Source organism: Hippocampus bargibanti, linkage group LG12 (genome assembly GCF_051943395.1).
Source record: "Hippocampus bargibanti isolate YZ-2025 linkage group LG12, ASM5194339v1, whole genome shotgun sequence".
In the NCBI taxonomy this organism is placed as follows: Eukaryota; Metazoa; Chordata; class Actinopteri; order Syngnathiformes; family Syngnathidae; genus Hippocampus; species Hippocampus bargibanti.
This window is the reverse complement of record NC_142745.1, coordinates 6735306-6755538: the sequence shown is the minus strand read 5'-3', so window position 1 is coordinate 6755538 and position 20233 is coordinate 6735306. Positions and strand designations below refer to the sequence as shown.

The 20233-nt window shown below is 39.7% G+C and overlaps 1 protein-coding gene across 1 annotated transcript; it reads left to right on the top strand.

The window, feature by feature from the left end:
* The first annotated feature begins 159 nt into the window (after positions 1-159).
* eefsec (eukaryotic elongation factor, selenocysteine-tRNA specific) lies at positions 160-19689 on the top strand. Its single transcript, XM_089010947.1, has 7 exons — positions 160-983; positions 2025-2232; positions 2332-2428; positions 3318-3482; positions 7206-7820; positions 11865-12021; positions 17557-19689. The coding sequence occupies exons 1-7, from the start codon at positions 686-688 to the stop codon at positions 17742-17744; spliced, it is 1728 nt and encodes a 575-aa protein (XP_088867073.1). The 5' UTR covers positions 160-685; the 3' UTR covers positions 17745-19689.
* Positions 19690-20233: the final 544 nt, after the last annotated feature.

The following is a 20233-nucleotide window of genomic DNA, read 5'->3' as shown; positions in this document are numbered from 1 at the left end:
TACTATGGAAAAATAGCGGAAGTATTACCTCAGAGTCCTGCCCTTCTTTGTAATTTTCGCAAGATCATTGGATAGAAATTGTACATGTAAAACGACAATTGGCGCAGAGTGTTGTCAATCACGATCATCACAGGAACTCCAGCCCTTTGTCATTTCCTGTGGTAGTCGAAGTTGTCAAAGTGGGAACAAGCAGAAATTTACTCGTGAGTGAAACTGTCAAATAAGTGTGAGGCAAATGTCATTTTTTAATCGTCAGGAGAATATATGTCCGCTCATTTTTTAAACTACGAAGCTAACAAAGTTTATTCGTTAGCTACCATAAACATTTCTTTGGGTTGCAGCTAAACGCAAGCAACAACTTTCCCACACGCCGAATTCTTGCTGAGAGATTAATTTCATTGTCTGTCATGCAAAGAGCGTTCGTGTGATTTTCAGTTTTAATTTTAATCTTTGGGAAGTACAAATCGCCTCCCGTAGTGTCGCTGGAGTCCATGGTCCGAATTGATACCAACAGAGCATTCGATTCGACATGATTCAGACTTGATCTTAGTTTTACTCCCTCCTTTCTACTTTCTTTTTGACTGCTTTATTGCTTGTATTTGATAGTTGTCGATGCACAGCACTGTTTGAAATTGCTTTTTAAATACAATTGAGCTGAGAGCATTTCACGTGACAACACTTCAACATGGCAGACAATCGAAGCTCAACTTTGAATTTCAACATCGGGGTCCTCGGGCATGTGGACAGCGGCAAAACGTCGCTGGCTCGTGCTTTGAGCAGCACTGCGTCCACGGCTGCCTTTGACAAGAACCCTCAGTCCCGCGAGAGAGGAATCACCTTGGACCTCGGCTTCTCCTCTTTTACCGTGGACTTTCCCGAGCAATTGCGGGAGAGCGGAGACCAACAGAGACCGTATGAAAAACTGCAGTTCACCCTGGTGGACTGCCCGGGGCATGCTTCTCTCATTCGGACCATCATTGGAGGTGAGACACCAAAATCTCCTTTCAGAAGCATTGACCTACATTTACAATTTACCCGTAAATTCCAGTATCAATTCCATATTACTTTATTCCCATCAGGCTATCCTTATATCTCATTCACTGACAGACAACGTGTGGGGCGAGTTCAACTCGTGGTACCAAGGCTCATTTCACAAGCACCGAATTAACTCATTCACTGCCAGATGATGTGCAAAATTGTGTCCACTCTAGTGCCAGGGTTTTTGTTATGTCACTCAAATTCCAGGACCCACAGAATATTGAGTTTTAGGACTTCATAAATATTAAATGAACCGTAAGAAACCTTAAACTCTCTTCTTTCATCAGGAAAAAATAGTTAATTCCTGAATTATATGTGTCTGGAGTTATATGAGCTTGAAATGAGGGTGGCTGTCCAAAATACAATGTTATACATACATATTTGTTTATATAGAGCTTTAACAACAGGTAAAGCTCGAACAAAGCACTAACATGGAAAAAAGGGAAATGCTGCCCTTTGTGCAAGGAAAAAAAACAGCCAGCACCCCAGCAAAACATACCAAAACCTGAACAAATTCAGGAATGGCGCTAGATGTCATATTTTCAATTCCCGATTAAAGTCGGGAATGGCAATGAATGAGTTCATTCCATCGTCCTCTGTCCAGTACATTTTAGATATAAATAGTTTTGTCCAATTAGATTTTAGCTTTGTATGTTGTCATGTCATTTCCAATTTGCACTGGATGTTCAATGTCGGTGCTGGTCAATATCGATGAAAAGGTTTCGTCAGCCATCATCTGTACTTCTCTGAAGGTGCCGGACTTTTCGCTCCTCATCCGAAAAGCATTGTCAGCGAACTAAAATTTTGCCGGTATCCCTGCTGGTCAATATAACTTAAACTGAGGATGTTTTGCTGCCGTCAATTTTATCGGTCACCAGCCCCCAAAACATAAATAAAACAAAAAAAATAGACAAAAGCCTATCTTATCTTTCCAGTAACTTTGAAAAAAACATATCACGTATTTTACATGTTTGTGTGTCTCAAAGGGGCACAAATCATCGACCTGATGATGCTGGTGGTGGACGTGGTGAAAGGAGTGCAGACTCAAACTGCCGAGTGTCTGCTCATTGGAGAGATGACCTGCCCTCGCATGGTGGTTGTGCTCAACAAGACGGACCTTCTACCAGCCAACAAGAGGCAAAACGCCATTGAGAAAATGACCAAGAGACTTCATAAAACACTGGAGAACACCAGGTCTGCGTCACAACACATGTAGCCGCAATGGTACATTTCCTAACTGATAAACTTTGATCAATCAATAAAACAATGTTAACTTGTCTTATTTTCATCTAGATTTAAAGATTGTCCAGTGATTGCCGTGGCAGCTAAACCCGGAGGCCCTGAGGCTGTCGACGCACAGGAACCACAAGGGGTGTCCGAGTTAATTGAGGTGAAAATGGTCACACTGATCGCTTGAATTCATCTTTGTCGCTCTTTAGTTTTTTTTTTGTCACAAAAATGGTCGAAAACATACACCCTACCAACGAGGCTCCGTTTTGATTGACATTTTAAAGCTTCATTAATAGATATTTGGCATTTGACTCAGCATGATTCAGACTTAATCTTAGTTTTACTCCCTGATGCTTTCTACTATCTTTGTGACTGCTTTATATCCTGTTTATGATAGTTGTCCATGTTAAGCGCTTCGTTACATCTTCAGCTATATAGCTAAAGCGCTATCTAAGTCAACATGTATTGTATTGTATTTATTTTTTTAAACAAAAATGCCAGAACACACACACCCTACCAACGAGGATCCATTTGATTGACGTTTTAAAGCCTTATTGATAAATAGAAACTATCTTTATTCCTGTGGTTGTAATTTGCTGTGGCGTGTACAACCACAAAATGAATAGATTTAATAATAGTATAATAGAAAAAACACATTTCTGACCCAAAGTATTTTTATGTCGCATTGGCATTGCAATTGATCAGATTGTGTTTCTTCATTCAGTCCCACTGAGCATTAATGAAATAAAAATACATACATATTTTCTGCATTGATTTAGCTATTTTATTAAAATTGGTCAATTAATAAATTGTATTTGTTTTTTTTAAGATCTTCTTTTCCTTTCGGCTTTTCCCTTCAAGGGGTCACCACAGCAAATCAGTGTCCTCCATCTTTAGAGGTTTAATTCGCATGTTGTTTTTTTAAGATAAATGTCTTTGATTTAGCTAACTTGGGACTCCATTGAGCATATGCGGTTTAAAAAAAACACAGCGTGATAGATGGAGATAATCACGTGATGTCAACGTATTTATGTTCTCTTCTGTTTCAGTTATTAAAAAAGCAGACCTACATCCCACGGAGAGACCCAGGAGGTGATCTGCAAATGGCTGTGGACCATTGCTTTTCCATTCGCGGCCAAGGAACAGTCATGACCGGGACTATCCTGCAGGGGTCGCTGGCTATCAACGATACGGTGGAAATTCCAGCACTGAAGGTATGTTGTGTTCAAAACTTGCCTTGCAGAGGGAGGAAATAGTTGGTAGGGTCACTTCAATGAATTGAACGGCTGAGGATTATCACTTTACAAGGTTATCAACTTGGGTTTTAAGTGGTACGCTGCAAACTCGTTTGCCGAGTATAAAAAAACATCTTCATGTACCATATTTTCAGGTCTATAAGGCACACTGGAGTATAAGGCGCACCCCCTAATAAATGGTGTGTTTTCAAAGTTTTCCATATATAAAGCCTACTGCACTATAAGGTGCACATTTAAAGGACAACCGACGTCACTTTTTTTGTTTCCTAACTGACATCAGAAAAACGTTTTATAGCATCTAAAATACCCAAAACACGCAGTATGATATTTTTAGTCAAATGCAAAACACCAATAAAAATGACTTAAAGTGTCTAAAAAGTACTTCAATTTGAAACCGGAAGTGGCCAGTTTCAGAAAGGTCCCGCTCCCATGTCCGCGGTGTCACGGCAAGACGTCTTGCCTTGCTCGAGAATCAAAACAATGGCTTCAGATTCGGAGAATATGCTTTCTCGTTACTCATCCAGTTATGAATATGATTCAAATAGTTCTGAAGAAGAAAGTATACATGTTTGCAATCGATTAAATAATTTATTCAGTGCCATTTTGAGGCATCAGGGGTGGGAAATGTCGCACCCAAAAAAGGCAGAATATGGCAACAAAGCCGTGTAAGGAATTAATCAGCCCGTTTCCACAGGCTGATTAATTCCTTATATGGAGCTTGGACACCCTCTTCTGCCTCTTTGTGGTCCTACACGACGTTTTCAGACCAAAGTAGAGCAAAATGCATTGACGTGATGGAAGGACTGCTACAATGTGTCCTTTTTTTCGTCACCAACTCAAAAACAAGACTTCCGGAATATTCAGCGCGAGTCTTAAAACGTAAAATATAGCTATATGCGGATCTTATTAAAATACGCTCAGTAGAAGTCATTTGAAGACATTTTACAAATTATGGACACAACTTGTCCGGAGACGTTGGTTGTACTTTACTGAAAAAAAAAATCCTAATATAATATAGATAAATATATACAATTTTTAAAAATATAAGGCACACCACATTATAAAGCACTACTTCTACAGGGGGAAATGGAGTCGGTGGCTGCTGACAGTAGTTGCGAGACCTGTTGTGGCTCAATATTACTTCACATATATGGGGCATCTGCGTAAAAGGCGCAGAGTCATCTGCTGAAGAAAATCAAGGTTTTTGGTTGCGCCTTATACACAGGAAAATACGGTATTTAGTGTATCCATTTGATTTTGTTGTTTTATACCAGTGGCCTCAAAGTGTTTTTTTTTATTTTAACTATTTTCTTTCATTATTAAAGTATCGCTGTGTTAGCGGGAGTAAATTGCACTTAAAGACTGAGTTGTAAATTCATCAATGCCATTGGATCATCATCAATCAAAAAGTCCAATTATTCGAAGGACAACATGCAGTCTATGTTGCAGTTTTCGTTTTTACCTCATAGTGGCGACAAATGTTTTGAAATAGAAGGCCAAGTAAAGTCTATTCTGTTTTAGCTTCTCTTGTTGCTATACACTGTGATCAAGCTCGCTAAACTGGTACAATGTGTAGTAATGGCTGATAAATAAATTGGATTGGATTAGCCTTTATTAGTGTCGCAGTGGAGAAATTTACAATGAATTTATTTACAAATGAATTAATTATAATTTACAAATGAAGTGCTAGTTAGATTTCCTCCCAACATCCGTAATAGTGATTCTCTTCCCACCTTCTAATCCCATCTCAAAAACCCACCTATTTAAAATCACATTATCTGTGTAGTTTTATCTCTGGTTTTATTTATGTGCTTGTTTTGTGATTGTAAAGTGTCCTTAAGAGCTTTTAAAGGTGCGTATAAATAAAATGTATTATTATTATTATTATTATTATTATTATTATTATTAGTCAGATAAATGGGACATAAGTCTTCTTGTGCCGGTCCCAAGCCCGGATATTTTACAGAGGGTTGTATCAGGAAGGGCATCCGACGTAAAAGCTTGGCCAAAACAAACATGCGAATCAAACCTCTCAAGATGGAGGACACTGATTCGCTGTGGCGACCCCTTGAAGGGAAAAGCCGAAAGGAAAAGAAGAAGAGATTATTATTATTATTATTAGTCAGATAAAATGGCAACTGCAATGTGTACTTCACAGAGAAAAGGACAAAGTCAATCGGAGATGAAAAAAAACAAATCTAAATACAAATATGTGTATGTAAAATGGTTCTTTTTAATCATAAAATGTGCCTCTGATTCAATTTTAATTGATTTAATGGAAAAACAATCAATTATTTTAAAACATATACATCTTAAATATGTAATGTCATTATTTCAAACAATAATTATCAAAATAGATAAATTACACATGATGAATAAAAAAAAAATAATCAATCCATTTTAAGAAAAAAAAGTCTAAATTCAGGCAACAAATATTATATATAAGGACAATTGATAATTGTGTGACTGGTTTTAAAGAAGGGAACGGTCATCCGTTTATGTAACGCCAATTTAACCCTCTTTTTATGTGAAGGGGTCAATTTGACCCATTTCCATTTTTGTGTTGACTAAAGCATTTGATATCCTTTCTTTTTTCATTTCTTCAAAACAGTTCTAAATTATACCAATGGGACAGAAAAAATGTATGTGTAAAGTAGTGTATAACATTTCAGTTATTTGACTGTTTTGTGTGGATTTTTACATATGGGTAAAAATGACCCACAACATAATGAACGTCTTTTTTTTTCAACATAATATGAGGGTTAAACTATGACGCTATTCTACAATCTGCATACAATGGAAAAAGTTATACAGTGAGACCTCAACTTACAAACACCTCAACTTACAAACTTTTTGTCTTACAAACGTCAAATTTATGAAACTTAAACCTTATAATAAGCACTATTTTCATAATACACACCCACCATGGCTGGCGGAGGCAGTCCTTATGGAAGGTGACTCTCCTTCCATAAGCCATCAACGACCATCAAAAAGGTAAATAAAACTTTATTTTACAGCACAGAATCAGAATACCTTTATTCGTCCCACAATGGGGAAATTTTATTACAGTTTATTTCTTTAATTACAGTCCTCATGTAATGCGCCTCTCTTTCCAAACAGCAATTACCTTTGACCTTCGACCTCCAACGCCATTCCATCAAGCCATAAATGACCATACAAATGTAAATAAAGTGACTTTATGATACAATGCAGTGTATTTCTTTCATTACAATACAATAGCACATTTATTATACATAGAATAAGGTATGTTGTGTATAGTTTTAAGGCTTATTTAGTTGAAAAGTATATTTTATGGAAACCCGGGAACGGATTATTCCCATTTTAATGGTTTCCTATGGGACATTTTTTTTTTGAGATACACACTTACACACTCTGTCGGGGAACTAATTAAGTTCGTAAGTTGAGGTCTCACTGTATTTGTATTTAAAATATTGCATTTATTTATGCATCCATTGTTTTTTTATCAGGGTATTGTTGTTTTTCACATGTCTGCTTTATGTTTTTTGGTTTTGTTTGTACTGCACCTTATTTGAACAACGATTGCGCGATCAAAAAAAAGTTGAGTTGAATCCAACAAACCTGTGAGATTTGTTTTGTTTAGTTTGCAATGAACTGTGTTTGGACTTAAAATGTGTTATTCTGTCACATGTCTTCCATCAGGTGACTAAGAAGGTAAAGTCGATACAGATGTTTCGGAAGCCAGTTTCGGGGGCCATGCAAGGGGACCGCGTTGGTGTGTGCGTGACACAGTTTGACCCAAAGTTGTTGGAGCGGGGACTGGTGTGCACCCCGGGCTCCCTGCGCACCGTCTTCGCCGCCGTCATCTCCGCCAAGAAGATCGGCTACTTCAAAGGCTCGCTCAGCACCAGGGCCAAGTTCCACATCACGGTGGGACATGAGACGGTCATGGCGAGGGTGACCTTCTTCGGATTGCCGCCGGGCTCGCCGCATCCGAAGGCCGGCTCGCTAGAAGCGGCCTTTGCCTTCGACAGAGAGTACCTGTTCCAGGAAGACTACGTCACAGGCCAAGGAGAGTCCACTGCTGGACCCGACCCGGAGCAGTGGGCCTTGTTGGAATTTGAGCGGCCCGTCACGTGCCCCTTACGCTGCCTGGCGATTGGCTCCAAACTGGATACGGACGTCAATGCCAATGCGTGCCGTTTGGCCTTCCAGGGACACCTGCTTCACGGGTTTGAAGATAAAAACTACGCTGAGACGGGCCTCCCTCGCCTGCTCATCTACAAGACCAAACACAAGGAAGGCCAAGTGGAGAGGGTGAGTGGTTATTCTAAGACTCTTTCTTTCTGCTGGCCACAATGTAGTTACGGTTTCCTCTCAGGGGCCATTGTGTGTTGCACCAAGACGACTATTTGATACTAGTTGAGACAAATTCCCAGCAGACTAATCAGCCCATTTCCAATGGAGCTTGGGCGCCATCTAGTGCATTTTCGGGGGGCTACATTGGATTCCAGACGCCTGATACAGGAAGTACTTCTTTAATTGATTGCAAACATTTATGCTTTCCTCTTCAGAACTATTTGAATCGTATTCATAACTGGATGAGTAACAAGAAGGCATCTTCTCCGAATCTGAAGCCATTGTTTTGATTCTCGAGCAAAACGTCCTGGTGTGATGTCACGAACAAGGGGGCGGGACCTTCTGAAACTCAGCACTTCCGGGGTCATTTTGAAGTAGTTTTGGGACACTTTAAGTCATTTTTATTGGTGTTTTGCATTTGACAAAAAATATTAGCCTGCGTGTTTTGGGTATTTTCGATGCTATAAAACGTTTTTCTGATGTCAGTTAGGAAACAAAAAAATGGTGTCGGTTGTCCTTTAAGGTTTCTAGTAGTGCTTTGTACTGAAAAACAAACATTTAATAAAATACAATAAAGTCTCGTTATATCGATATTGGTTATATCGATAGTACCGCTTATTACGATACTATTTCTATGAACGCAAGGAGAAAATTACATGCGCGCAGGGTCGGATATATCGATAGTCCCGGTTATATCGATATTTTTTCGGACTCCCGAGAATATCGATATAATGAGACTTTACTGTATATGCTCTATCGGGAGGAGTGAACGCTGGCGTGAATGGCTGCCGTTGCTCACCCGCACAAAAAAAAATGATGTGACCGTAAAGTGTCCTTGAGAGTTTTGAAAGGCGCTTATAAATGAAATTTATTATTATTATTATTACATGTACAACTGGTGAGAAGACTACATACGTGAGAGAGAGAGCGCCTCATGTCACTATTATTGGCGGAAAGAAGCACTAAAAAAAGGCACGCAATAAAAAAAATCTAACTTACTGCATCTCTGTCCGAACATTTTTCGACATACCCGCAAAAATGTTCGTATGTCCATTCGTGTATGTTCGTAACTCGAATGTTCGTAAGTAGGGGAGCGTCTGTAGTGCTTTAGTATTAAGAGCACAAAAATTAATGCAATTTTTTTCCTGAATAGATTAAGATCGCTTGAACTGCAAATATGCAGGTGACTGTACTTTGTTTGCCTTTCTGCCCTCTGGCCGACCCGGCATCTCTCCTATACCGCTCCCGGTGCTTTGAATGCTTCTCATTGCTGGTGGCACTGGAGCATGGCTCGCAGACAACGCCCGTATTGCGTGTTTGCAAACAGACACGTACACGCAAACAATTGTGCGTCGGCAGTCTCACCCAGCGCCGTGCGGGCGCTCATGCCTGCGACACAAGACTTGCATACGGGTGGCCGACTGACGCCACTCAGCCCGTCTCGCTGTTGGAGACTGGCGCTGTTTAGACACACCTGAGTGGCACAGAAATACGCACGCCGCTTGCTGTTCATGTGACTCTTATCCGACGGTCTCTCTTTCATCGTATGTCACGACCCCGAGTAGGACGTTTTAATGTCTGAACACATCAATTGGACATAATTATACCAGAATTGGACGAAAAAAACTGAAACAATATAGAAACAGGTAGCTCATGGGCAAGGAATTTCTTTTCTCAGTTGGAGACGAGTCATTGTGGATCGCCATCATTATGACATCACCTCCGAAAAGTAGAGTAGCCTTCTGATATATAATAATGTGGATTTGCAAACGAGCACATATAGGACTTTTGACAATTTTATTGACATTTTAGTTAAAGGACAACCAACATCACTTTTTTGTTTCCTAACTGACATCAGAAAAACATTTTATAGCATCTAAAATACCCAAAACACGCAGGCTGATTTTTTTAGTCAAATGCAAAACCACCAATAAGCCACATTTGGCCCCGTAGCCTTGACTTTGACACCTGTGTCATAGACCAATATAATGGCAAAAAGGATTTATAATTTATTAATTGCTACGGCTCACCAAAACATTTTTTTCTGTAATGGTTGATCCACTAGCAACATGGAAGAATTTTAACCACATATTTGTTTTGAACTCATTCAATGCCAGACATGCAAAAATGTGTCCACTCCACTGCCAGGGTTTTTGTCATTGTCACTGAAATTCCAGGACCCATAGAATATTGAGTTTTAGGACTACATAAACATTCAATGCAGTGTAAGAAACCTTAAACTTTCTTCTTTCATCAGAAAAAAAGAGTTAATTCCTAAATTGTATTGGTCTGGAGTTATCTGAGCTTGAAATGAGGGTGACTGTACAAAATACAATACATAAATGTATTGATATCGTGCCTCAACAACAGCTGAAGCTACAACAAAGCGCTAACATGGAGAAAAGGCAAATGCTTCCCCCTCATGGAAGGAAAAAAAACATTGCCAGAGGTCTGACCACCACTTTATTGACACCACTCACAAGAAAAACCAAAACCCGAACAAATTTGGGAATAGCGCTCCCCATCCTATTTTCAATTCCCGAATAAATGGCAATGTATACGTTATTATTATTAATAATTTTCAATAATTTCATTTATAGTGAACACCGCATGATTATTTGTTGATGTTATCATATTCTAGCAGTTGCATTTCAAAATGCCGGTCGACTGTTTAGATCAGGGGTGTCAAAGTCATTTTTTGCCGCGGGCCACATTGTAGTTACGGTTTCCTCTCGAGGGCCGTTATGAATTTGGGGAACCCATTAGAATGTTTAAATCCCTTCAAATATTACATATAGAGCACACAGCAAATTAATGAACAACTCGTTTTCAAATCTAAAGTCAAGAATAATGACTTTTATTGTGGTTGACATCCAAAAATATGAAAATTTGGCTCAGATTTTAGCAATCATGATGGAATTTAACAAGTTTGATTTGCTTTCGCGGACCGAAAAAAATGATGTGGAGGGCTAGATTTGGCACGCGGGCCTTGACTTTGACACCTGTGGTTTAGATGGTAAATTAGAATCAAGTATTATGTATTTAATTGACCGTAGCAATGAATCAAGTTCAAAATCTAGATGAATTTATTGCTTGTGTGTAGACGACTTTGAAAAAAAAATGCTTATTAAATCACAATCACTATATTTAGGGGTGGGGGGAAATCACAATTAGATAGGCTTTCAAAATTGTTGGTGATCAAATATTGAAATACTTGCAACTTAAATAGACCTTATTTTGTAAACGATGTGACCGCCATCTTGTTGCAACGTTAGAGAAGAGCCACGCACCTTCTATTTGCATGTTGCCCCCTCGTGTTGAGGTGAAATTCAGGTCGAGTGTGTGTGTGTGTGTGTGGGGGGGGGTCAAGTGCGCGCAAGAGTTTCTTTGTGTTTACACCTCAAAGTGTTGACTGCCTCACTCCTCGTTTCTCGAGTGAAACGATGCGTTGCGGGAGGTCAGAGCGCTCGTCACGTGGCGTTTCGCCGGACACATTGCCATCATTGTTGAGCTATGACTCCTCGTACGGTCTGTCGGACGTCTATAGCCACTATGCTTCTTTTTATCAACGCATCAGTCACGCTCAAGGGTCAAATGTTCAAGAGTGAATAAGGGCAAGGCAGAAAAAAAAGAGGATGAGCTAGTTAGCGGTGGTGCTAGAGGAGGCTCAGAGACAGAGCGGTGCCCTCCTGTTATCAGATTAGTGATGGATGATAAGTAAGGAATACAAACAAACGGCATCAAATGTGTAGTAACGACCAACTAGAGACAGTCGGGCGGCGAGACAGCAAGAATGCGCCAGTGGTGGGCTTGATGAGGGCACATGACACTTTTTTTTGGGGGGGGGGGTGGAGGGTTGTCCTCGCCCAGCCTCGACGATCATGACTGACATTTTCGCCGTTGTATTCAGATGAGTTTGTGTGCATCAAATAAATTCCCTCCGAATTTTCCGCGTTGGGTCATCCCGTTCGACGTTTTTTTGACTTTTTGTGTCATTTACAGGTGACGGATGATTACACCGTGATTGGCCGCAACCTGTTCAAGAAGGAAACCAACTTGCAGATCTTTGTGGGCCTCAAAGTCACGCTGTCAACGGGGGAAACCGGCGTCATTGAGGGCGGGTTCGGACAAAGCGGGAAGTTCAAAATTCGAATACAAGGTAAGGACCAAACACTTACTTTGACTTAGTTGGCAGACGCAAGAGATCTTCTTCTTATACAGGACACGCCCCAAACGTGTTTTCATTTGGGGAGCGGGGGTGCTCGGGAGATTGTTTTCAGGATGTGGTAAGAGTGCTAGGACTGCCGCATTCCCGGGATTCCTACGAGGATTGCCGTGTGTTCCGGGGGGAAATCTGCTCTATATTTATTTTACCTTCTGTTGCTCCGAACCCACTGCGCCACACCGGGAGGGGAGAGAAAACAAAAACATATCAAAAAGAAAGCCTCGCCAACATCCTCTTCATTGGAGACACACGCGCACAGACAAACAATATAGAAAGTAACATATTTTCCAGTGTATAAGGTGCACCCAAAAGCCTTGTTTTCTTCAAAAGATGATCCTTATATGTGCAGTAATATTGAGCCACAACAGGTCTCGCAACTATTTCCCCCTGTAGAAGAAATGGTGCGTCATCCCGGTCTCTACTGTAGCGCCTTATAATGTGATGTGCCTTATATTTGGAAAACTTTTATATATGTATATATTATATTTGGTTAACTTTTTTCATTTATTGAAGGTACGTCTTATATTCCGCTGCGCTTTATATATGGAGTAAATTTGAAAATGCACCATTCATTGCAGTTGTGCCTTAAACATCGGAAAATGCAGTACTGCTGAATGTGTTCCAAAATTTATTTCTTCTCATATCTTTACCCTTACTTACATAAATCTCGTTATTTGAGCGCTATCATAATCGCAAAAATAATGCTGATTTCACTTAACTCATTCACTGCCATATGTGCAAAAAATGTGGCCACTCCAGTGCTAGGGTTTTTGTCATTGTCACTCAAATTCCAGGACTCACAGAATATTAAGTTTAAGGAGTACTTAAACATTCATTACAGCGTTAGAAACCTTAGACTCTCTTCTTTCATCAAAAAAAAAAAGAGTTAATTCCTAAATTTTATGGGTCTGGAGTTATATGAGCTTGGAATGAGGGTAGCTGTCCAAAATACAATTTAATGCATACATATTGGTTTATATAGTGCTTTACCCACAGCTGAAGCTGGAATAAAGTGCTAACATGGAAAAAATGGAAATGCTAAAAGAAAAAAAAAACATTGCCAGAGGCCATGGCCAGCACTTTATCGGCACCCAGACATGAAAAAACAAAACCCGAACAAATTTGGGAATGGCGCTCTACGTCATCTTTTCAATTCCCGAATAAATTTGTGAATGGCAGTGAATGAGTTAACGTTTCTAACCCTTTTCCACTTGTGGAGATGAACGAGTGAAGATCACGGAGGATGATTTCGCCTTCTTCCGGGTAATCAAAATGTAACACGCGTTCTCATCACCGCGCCAGATCCGATGAGATTTGACGCATCCCGATGGGATTTTCCATGTTAAATCTCATATGGCTGACAAATATAAAATGCCGATTCGTTGCAGATTCAGTCCATTATGTAACTTGTGATGCCGCGTACGCGCTACAGAATTTTGTTGAAAAACACTTAATGACTGCACAGAAACTTATGACTTCGATAACTTTCGGAAAATGCTTCGATAACTTTCGGAAAATGCAGTTATGCTTATTTCAAAACCAAACAAAAAAAAACGAACATTGAAATGATACTATTTGTCCAGCCGGCTTTTATTCTGTTCAATGTGTTTCCACCTTGTTGTGTTACGATGTAAGCACGATTTACTAATAGAATGTATTGTGGTTCTTCAACTAGTGACCATTACGGCTTTACTCTAATGGACGTCTCGGTTAGTGGTTGGGTGTGTCGTCCACTTGAATAAATAAACACCCCTTCCCAAATAGACAGTTCCTTTTGCCATCAAGAAAAAAAGCCTACGTCATGATTTAAGTTCATACACTATATTGGATTGGATTGGATTTGCCTTTATTAGTCTCGCAGTGGAGAAATTTAGCAAAGTTATGAAATATTATTCATATTATTCACACAATGCCTCCTTTCGACTTTAATTACTTTAATTTGTGGCATATTACAGTGAGACCTCAACTTACAAACTTAATTGGTTCCCACACAGAGTGTGTAAGGCGAAAAGTGTGTATCTCAAAAAAAAAAATTCCCATAGGAAACCATTAAAATGGGAATAATCCGTTCCCGGTTTTCCATAAAATATACTTTTCAACTAAATAAGCGTTAAAACTACACACAACATACCTTATTCTATGTATAATAAATGTGCTATTGTATTGTAATGAAATAAATACACTGCATTGTATCATAAAGTCACTTTATTTACATTTGTGATGGTCATTGATGGCTTGATGGAATGGCGTTGGAGGTCGAAGGGAATTGCTGTTTAGAAAGAGAGGTGCATTACATGAGGACTGTAATAAACTGTGCTGTAAAATAAAATTTTATTTACCTTTTTGATGGTCGTTGATGGCTTATGGAAGGAGAGTCACCTTCCATAAGGACTGTTGGTAACTTAACCTCTGGTGCTGTTCGGTCGTGTGCTTCCGCCGAAGATCACTCCGCCAGCCGTGGTGGGTGTGTATTATGAAAATAGTGCTTATTATAAGGTTTGATTTTCATAAATTTGACGTTTGTAAGACGAAAAGTTTGTAAGATAAGGTGTTTGTAAGTTGAGGTCTCACTGTATTTAACGCGTGAACCTGTCATAAGTTTTTGCTTTTGGCTCGGTTATTGAGGAAGTGAGCTTTTCGAACGTAGCAAGTTAAACAGCAAGATGATCATTCCTCTGACATCAGATTGTGATAATTACCGTATTTTCCGGTGTATAAGGTGCCTTGATTTTCCTCAAAAGATGACCCCGCACCTTATACGCTGGTGCACCTTATATGTGAATTGATATTGAGCCATAACAGGTCTCGCAACTACCGTCAGCAGCCACCGACTCCATTTCTCCCTGCAGAAGAAGTAATGCGTAACCCCAGCCTCGATGGTAGCGCTTATAATGTGGTGTGACTTATATTTGGAAACCTTTATGTACGTATTTATATATTATATTCGGAAAACTCTTTTCATTCATTGAGGGGGCACCTTATATACCGGTATGCCTTATATATGGAATTTTTTTGAAAAAACACCATGCATTGGGGGTGCGCCTTATACTCCGGTGCGGCTTATGCACCGGAAAATATGGTACATGTTTGTATTTTATATGCTGAACTTGTGCTACTTGGACACCAAAATCAAAATTTCTGAGACCTCTATATGTAAAATAAACACAAGGTGTCCATTCAGTACATGCAGTAAGTGTGCGCTACAGTACTTGTTCAGCCACTGTTGTGTACTCGTACGTACTGCTGTTTTGCTCAGTAATGACATTCAACTCTGTTAGCATTTATGTAGTAGTAACATGCAACTATTATAGTTACTATCCCTTTTATGATTGGTGCGCAGCTAGAACGTGAGCAAAATGCGATCAGGGGGAGCCATACAAGGCCTTCTCTATTTTTTCATCACGACCACCAATCGTGTATATATATTAAGTCCTGTAAACTGGATCGTACAAAAACGAAAGATAAACTCAGGCAGATGAAAAACCGAGATTCATTCACCGTCCATGAAATAGTTGGTTAATTCACAACATAAACATAGTTTTTTTCCATGATCGAATACTTTACATCAGGGGTGTCAAAGTCATTTTTTTTGCCGCGGGCCACATTGTAGTTATGGTTTCCTCTCGAGGGCCGTTATGAATTTGAGGAACCCATTAGAATGTTTAAATCCCTTCAAATATTACATATAGAGCACACAGCAAATTAATGAATAACTCGTTTTCAAATCTGAAGTCAAGAATAATGACTTTTATCGTGGATGACATCCAAAAATGTGAAATTTTGGCTCAGATTATAGCAATCATCATGGAATTTAACAAGTTTGATTTGCTTTCGCGGGCCGAAAAAAATGATGTGGCGGGCCGGATTTGGCCCGCGGGCCTTGACTTTGACACCTGTGCTTTACATCATCAATTATGATGTCTGTATTTATCAACAAACACCGTAGAACACCGTATATAACCGTGACATTTTAAAGAAATGATGACCCATCTGTCTGTTTTTACTATCAAACGTGACCTTTGTGTACAAAAAGTTTGACCAGCGCCACAAGACATTCAAATCACCGAGAAGAGGACTCGATTGTATGATTCTACAAGTTTGTGCACGCGTTCGTAGCCACAACAAGCAGCGATATCTCACAGCATAACAACCCTTACATCGGCAAAATGATAACAAGAATGCTGGCGCCATTATGGATGAGGCCAGACAGACAGCGTGTTAAGCAATGAAACTAGAACATTGCTTACCTTCCGTGTCCAAAACCCGCGGGCCAAATTAGCAGCCAGTTTGAATAGAGGGCACAAATAGAAAAGCACAAGAAAGGCAGAAATGTGACTCGGCATAAAGAGCGTGACAGTCACTCATAGTTCTCAAGAAATTAAGAACAAGGCAGACAACAGACTGAGAGGCGCAGCGTTGGAATTAACGTCGGCATGTTCCACAATGTTTCCTTGAGGAACAAAGTCCTGCTTTGCTGCACTTTTTTTGGAGCTGTTAAATGTCATGTGAAGGCGGGCGCACGTGCTAACCGCCAAAATGCGCACTCACCAGTGCAATTGGAGACACAAGACAACTTCTTATTTATTTTGTGGTTATCATCTCCAAGCAAGAGTAGCGCTCTGGAAATTAAGTACATTGATTTTGAACTCCACTGGTACCTCTTCTTAGGAAATGAATTGGGTTTTCGGAGAAAAAGAAATTAACTTGAACATAGCACAAGACGTGTTTTCCATGTAAATGCCCTAATCCGTTCCAAGCCTTCCCAAAATTCAGTTATATGTCCTTTCTAAAGCATAAATATGCATCAAAATATGTAAAAATTCATTGTACAATTAGATTCTAGCACAATAAATGAGTTGTGTAATGGAAAATTTTTTTATGGCACATTTAGTGTGCCATAAAAATGGTCATTTAACTTTGAACTGCATTCTCATCGATACGATAGCTAAGATACGAGATAGCTATGATCGATAGATATATAGATCGATACGATAGATATGATTGATAGATACGATAAATATGATAGTTACGATAGATAGATGGACAGATAGCTAGCTAGATCACTAGATAGCTAGCTAGATCGGTAGCTAGCTAGATAGCTAGATCGCTAGATAGCTAGCTAGATTGCTAGCTAGCTAGATAGCTAGATCGCTAGATAGCTAGCTAGATCGCTAGCTAGATCGCTAGATAGCTAGCTAGTGATCTATCTAGCGAGCTAGCAATCTAGCTAGCTAGCTAGAAATCTGGCTAGCTAGATAGCCAGGTTGATCGATAGATTGATAGATAGAATTACTTATTCGTTGTCTCAGAAGGTAGATAACTGCAGAGCTTTCCAATATTGTTTAGGTGTGCCTAAGAAAGTATATAATGACTATTGGAAACAAAATATAGTGCCTCATAAGACGCGAAGGTCACTGGATTCTAAAATAAATAGAGAATTAAAAAAATGTCTGCGGGTCTTCTCTTCAGAGGGTCTACGCCCTGAAACCAAGAAGTTGCTGTCCTCGACCACTTCCAAGAAAAAGGGGAAGGGGGTCGCCAAAGACGTTGGCGCCCCAAATGAAGATGATCCCAAAACGGACACTCAGCATGTTAGCATTCACTTGGATTTTAAGCGCTATGTCTTCGATCCCCAGAAGAAGATGGTTCAATCGTGACCTCTGCGATGCCATTTGATCATTCATCAAGACTCTTTGTCCTTGGAGCAAAGCTGTGGTGACTTCAATTTATAAGGTTGGGGTGGGGAGGGGGGGCTTCTTCACCTAAGATATCTGAATAGGTGTAGCTGCAACTGCTGGGAAAAGTTTCATCTCGATTCACCTTTCCAACAACATTCTTTTGTTTTGTTTTTTTTGTGTGCGTTTTTAATAGGTCTTAAAAAACAATTAGCAAACCATTGATTTTTTTTCTGTACACATCTGATAACGGGGGGTTTTTAAACCAGCTGAGGCTGGGGAAAAAAGGGTGTTATAAAGCAATCATGTTGTTATCTAGCTCTTGTTCTATCATTGGGGTCAATGATTAATCATGTTGTAATTTTCTTTTTGACATCATTTCTTGAAACGACATCCGCGGAAGGCTTTTTCACCTGCAATTATATCGGATTCATCAAAAAAAAAGTCACAAAAATAAAACAAAGCCTATCACAAACTTCATTTACCAGTCATTATTTGTGCCTTTTCACTTTTGATGTGCTTTATGGATCATTTTGTGTCATGAATGCAATCGCGGGGCTCCAAGTAAGGTCAATTAATTAGCTGGCAGTCACTGGGTTGGCAGTCAAATGACATTACAGAATAAATTTTGTGTTGTATTATTATTGTATTATTGTAAGGGCATATTAGAACTCGTAATAATATACAGTCAATCGATTGTTATAATGTCACACAGTCTCATACCATCTGTCGCGACTACACTAAACTTCACTATGTCAAATACAGTAAAGTCTCGTTATATCGATATCGGATATATCGATAGTCCCGGTTATATCGATACTATTTCTATGCACGCACGGAGAAAATTACATGCAAACAGGGTCGGATATAACGATAGTCCCGGTTATATCGATATTTTTTCGGACTCCCTTGAATATCGATATAACGAGACTTTACTGTATAATCACGGTCAAAACAAACCTCCGAAAAAGTGATTTGCATTTTTTTTTTCCTTTCGTTTTTGGACATTCATGCATTGTCGACATCTGATCATCAACCTTTACTCAGCGTGTACTGTATTGCACTTCATTGCAGGTGGGTTAACTATGTCAAACATAAGGCTTGGGGGCCAGATCCAGCCCGCCGCGTCAATTTATGTGGCCCATGTAAGCAAATCATATCTGTCAGATTTTGTCATCCTTGCTAAAAACTGTACTAAATGTTAAATCGTCATGTGTAATAACAGTGTCTGAAACTCATGACAAAAAGTTAGCAGACACCCGGGTAGACAACTCTGAAAAGTTGCGAATCCGGCCATAAAGTTGCCTGCCCCATTTTTCACAACTTGAAACACAATAAAACGACTCATCGCAAAAAAGAGCATTGTTGCGAATTATAAAGGATTTTTTTTTAAATTAAGGAAGTACCGACCACAAATGCTCCCTTGCTTAATTTATGGTAAATATCCCTTGCTGAAGATTTTGCTCCAGTTGTCGTTTGTCGTCATGGTACACGATGCAATGTTTGCGTTGCATTGTCTGCTAAAAGCCACGTGGACTCCTCTTTCTAAGCGGCTTTCAAAACTCTCAAGTACACTTTATAGTCACGGTATGGTCCGAAGCACAAAACATGCTTATGATTGGCTGCCGTGCAGAGTATGCAAATTGCCAAACGAATATTCATGTGGGGCAGGCAACTCTTCAGAGTTATCTGCAGAGTATGCAAATTGCCAAACAAACGTTCGTAGCGGTTTGCCTGTAGCTTTTGCTTTATTGAATAAAACAAACATTTGATTTGAATTGTTTTTTTTTTTTTCTTGAAAAAGTTGTCAGCCACCCAGGCCAAGACGTTTTGAAAGTTGTACGCCCGACGGAAAAGTTGTACGCCCCGGGCCTCCGGGCAGACGTTATTTCAAACACTGGTAATAAATAACATTTTGATTTTGTTACTCTGTTTACACTCAGTTGAACAATAACTGTCAAAAAACAACGTTGACTGATTTCAAAACTCATACTCCATGTGTGATGAGAAAACATTAATTCGGTTTCCCTTCCTGGATAGAAAACGTCATTTGTAAATGGCCCGTGACAAAAATGACTTTGACACCCATCTGCCCCCTAATGAAATAGATTGTGGTACGATTTGGTCGGAATTTGTAATAAAGTGTCTGCAGTAATGGCGACATACATCAGTCTGGCTGAAAAATACTTCAAGATGACGCCGTGAACAGTGCTCCTATCTTAGCAGGAATCTGAGGAAATTGGAGAGAGCGGGAGGAGCGAGAGTAAGAGGGGACACTGGAAGGTTTGTTCCCCTGAGTGACAGTCCTTTTAGTCTTATCTCCTCGCGTTCCTCTTATAGAAAAGGAGGCGGTGAGGGGACAGAATATTCGTTTTACTCGTCTGTGTGTCTCTCCGATTTCGCTTTCTAGCAGCGCTTATTTGCCATCCATTTTGATTTTTCTTCTTTTTTAAAAAACATTTCTATACAGG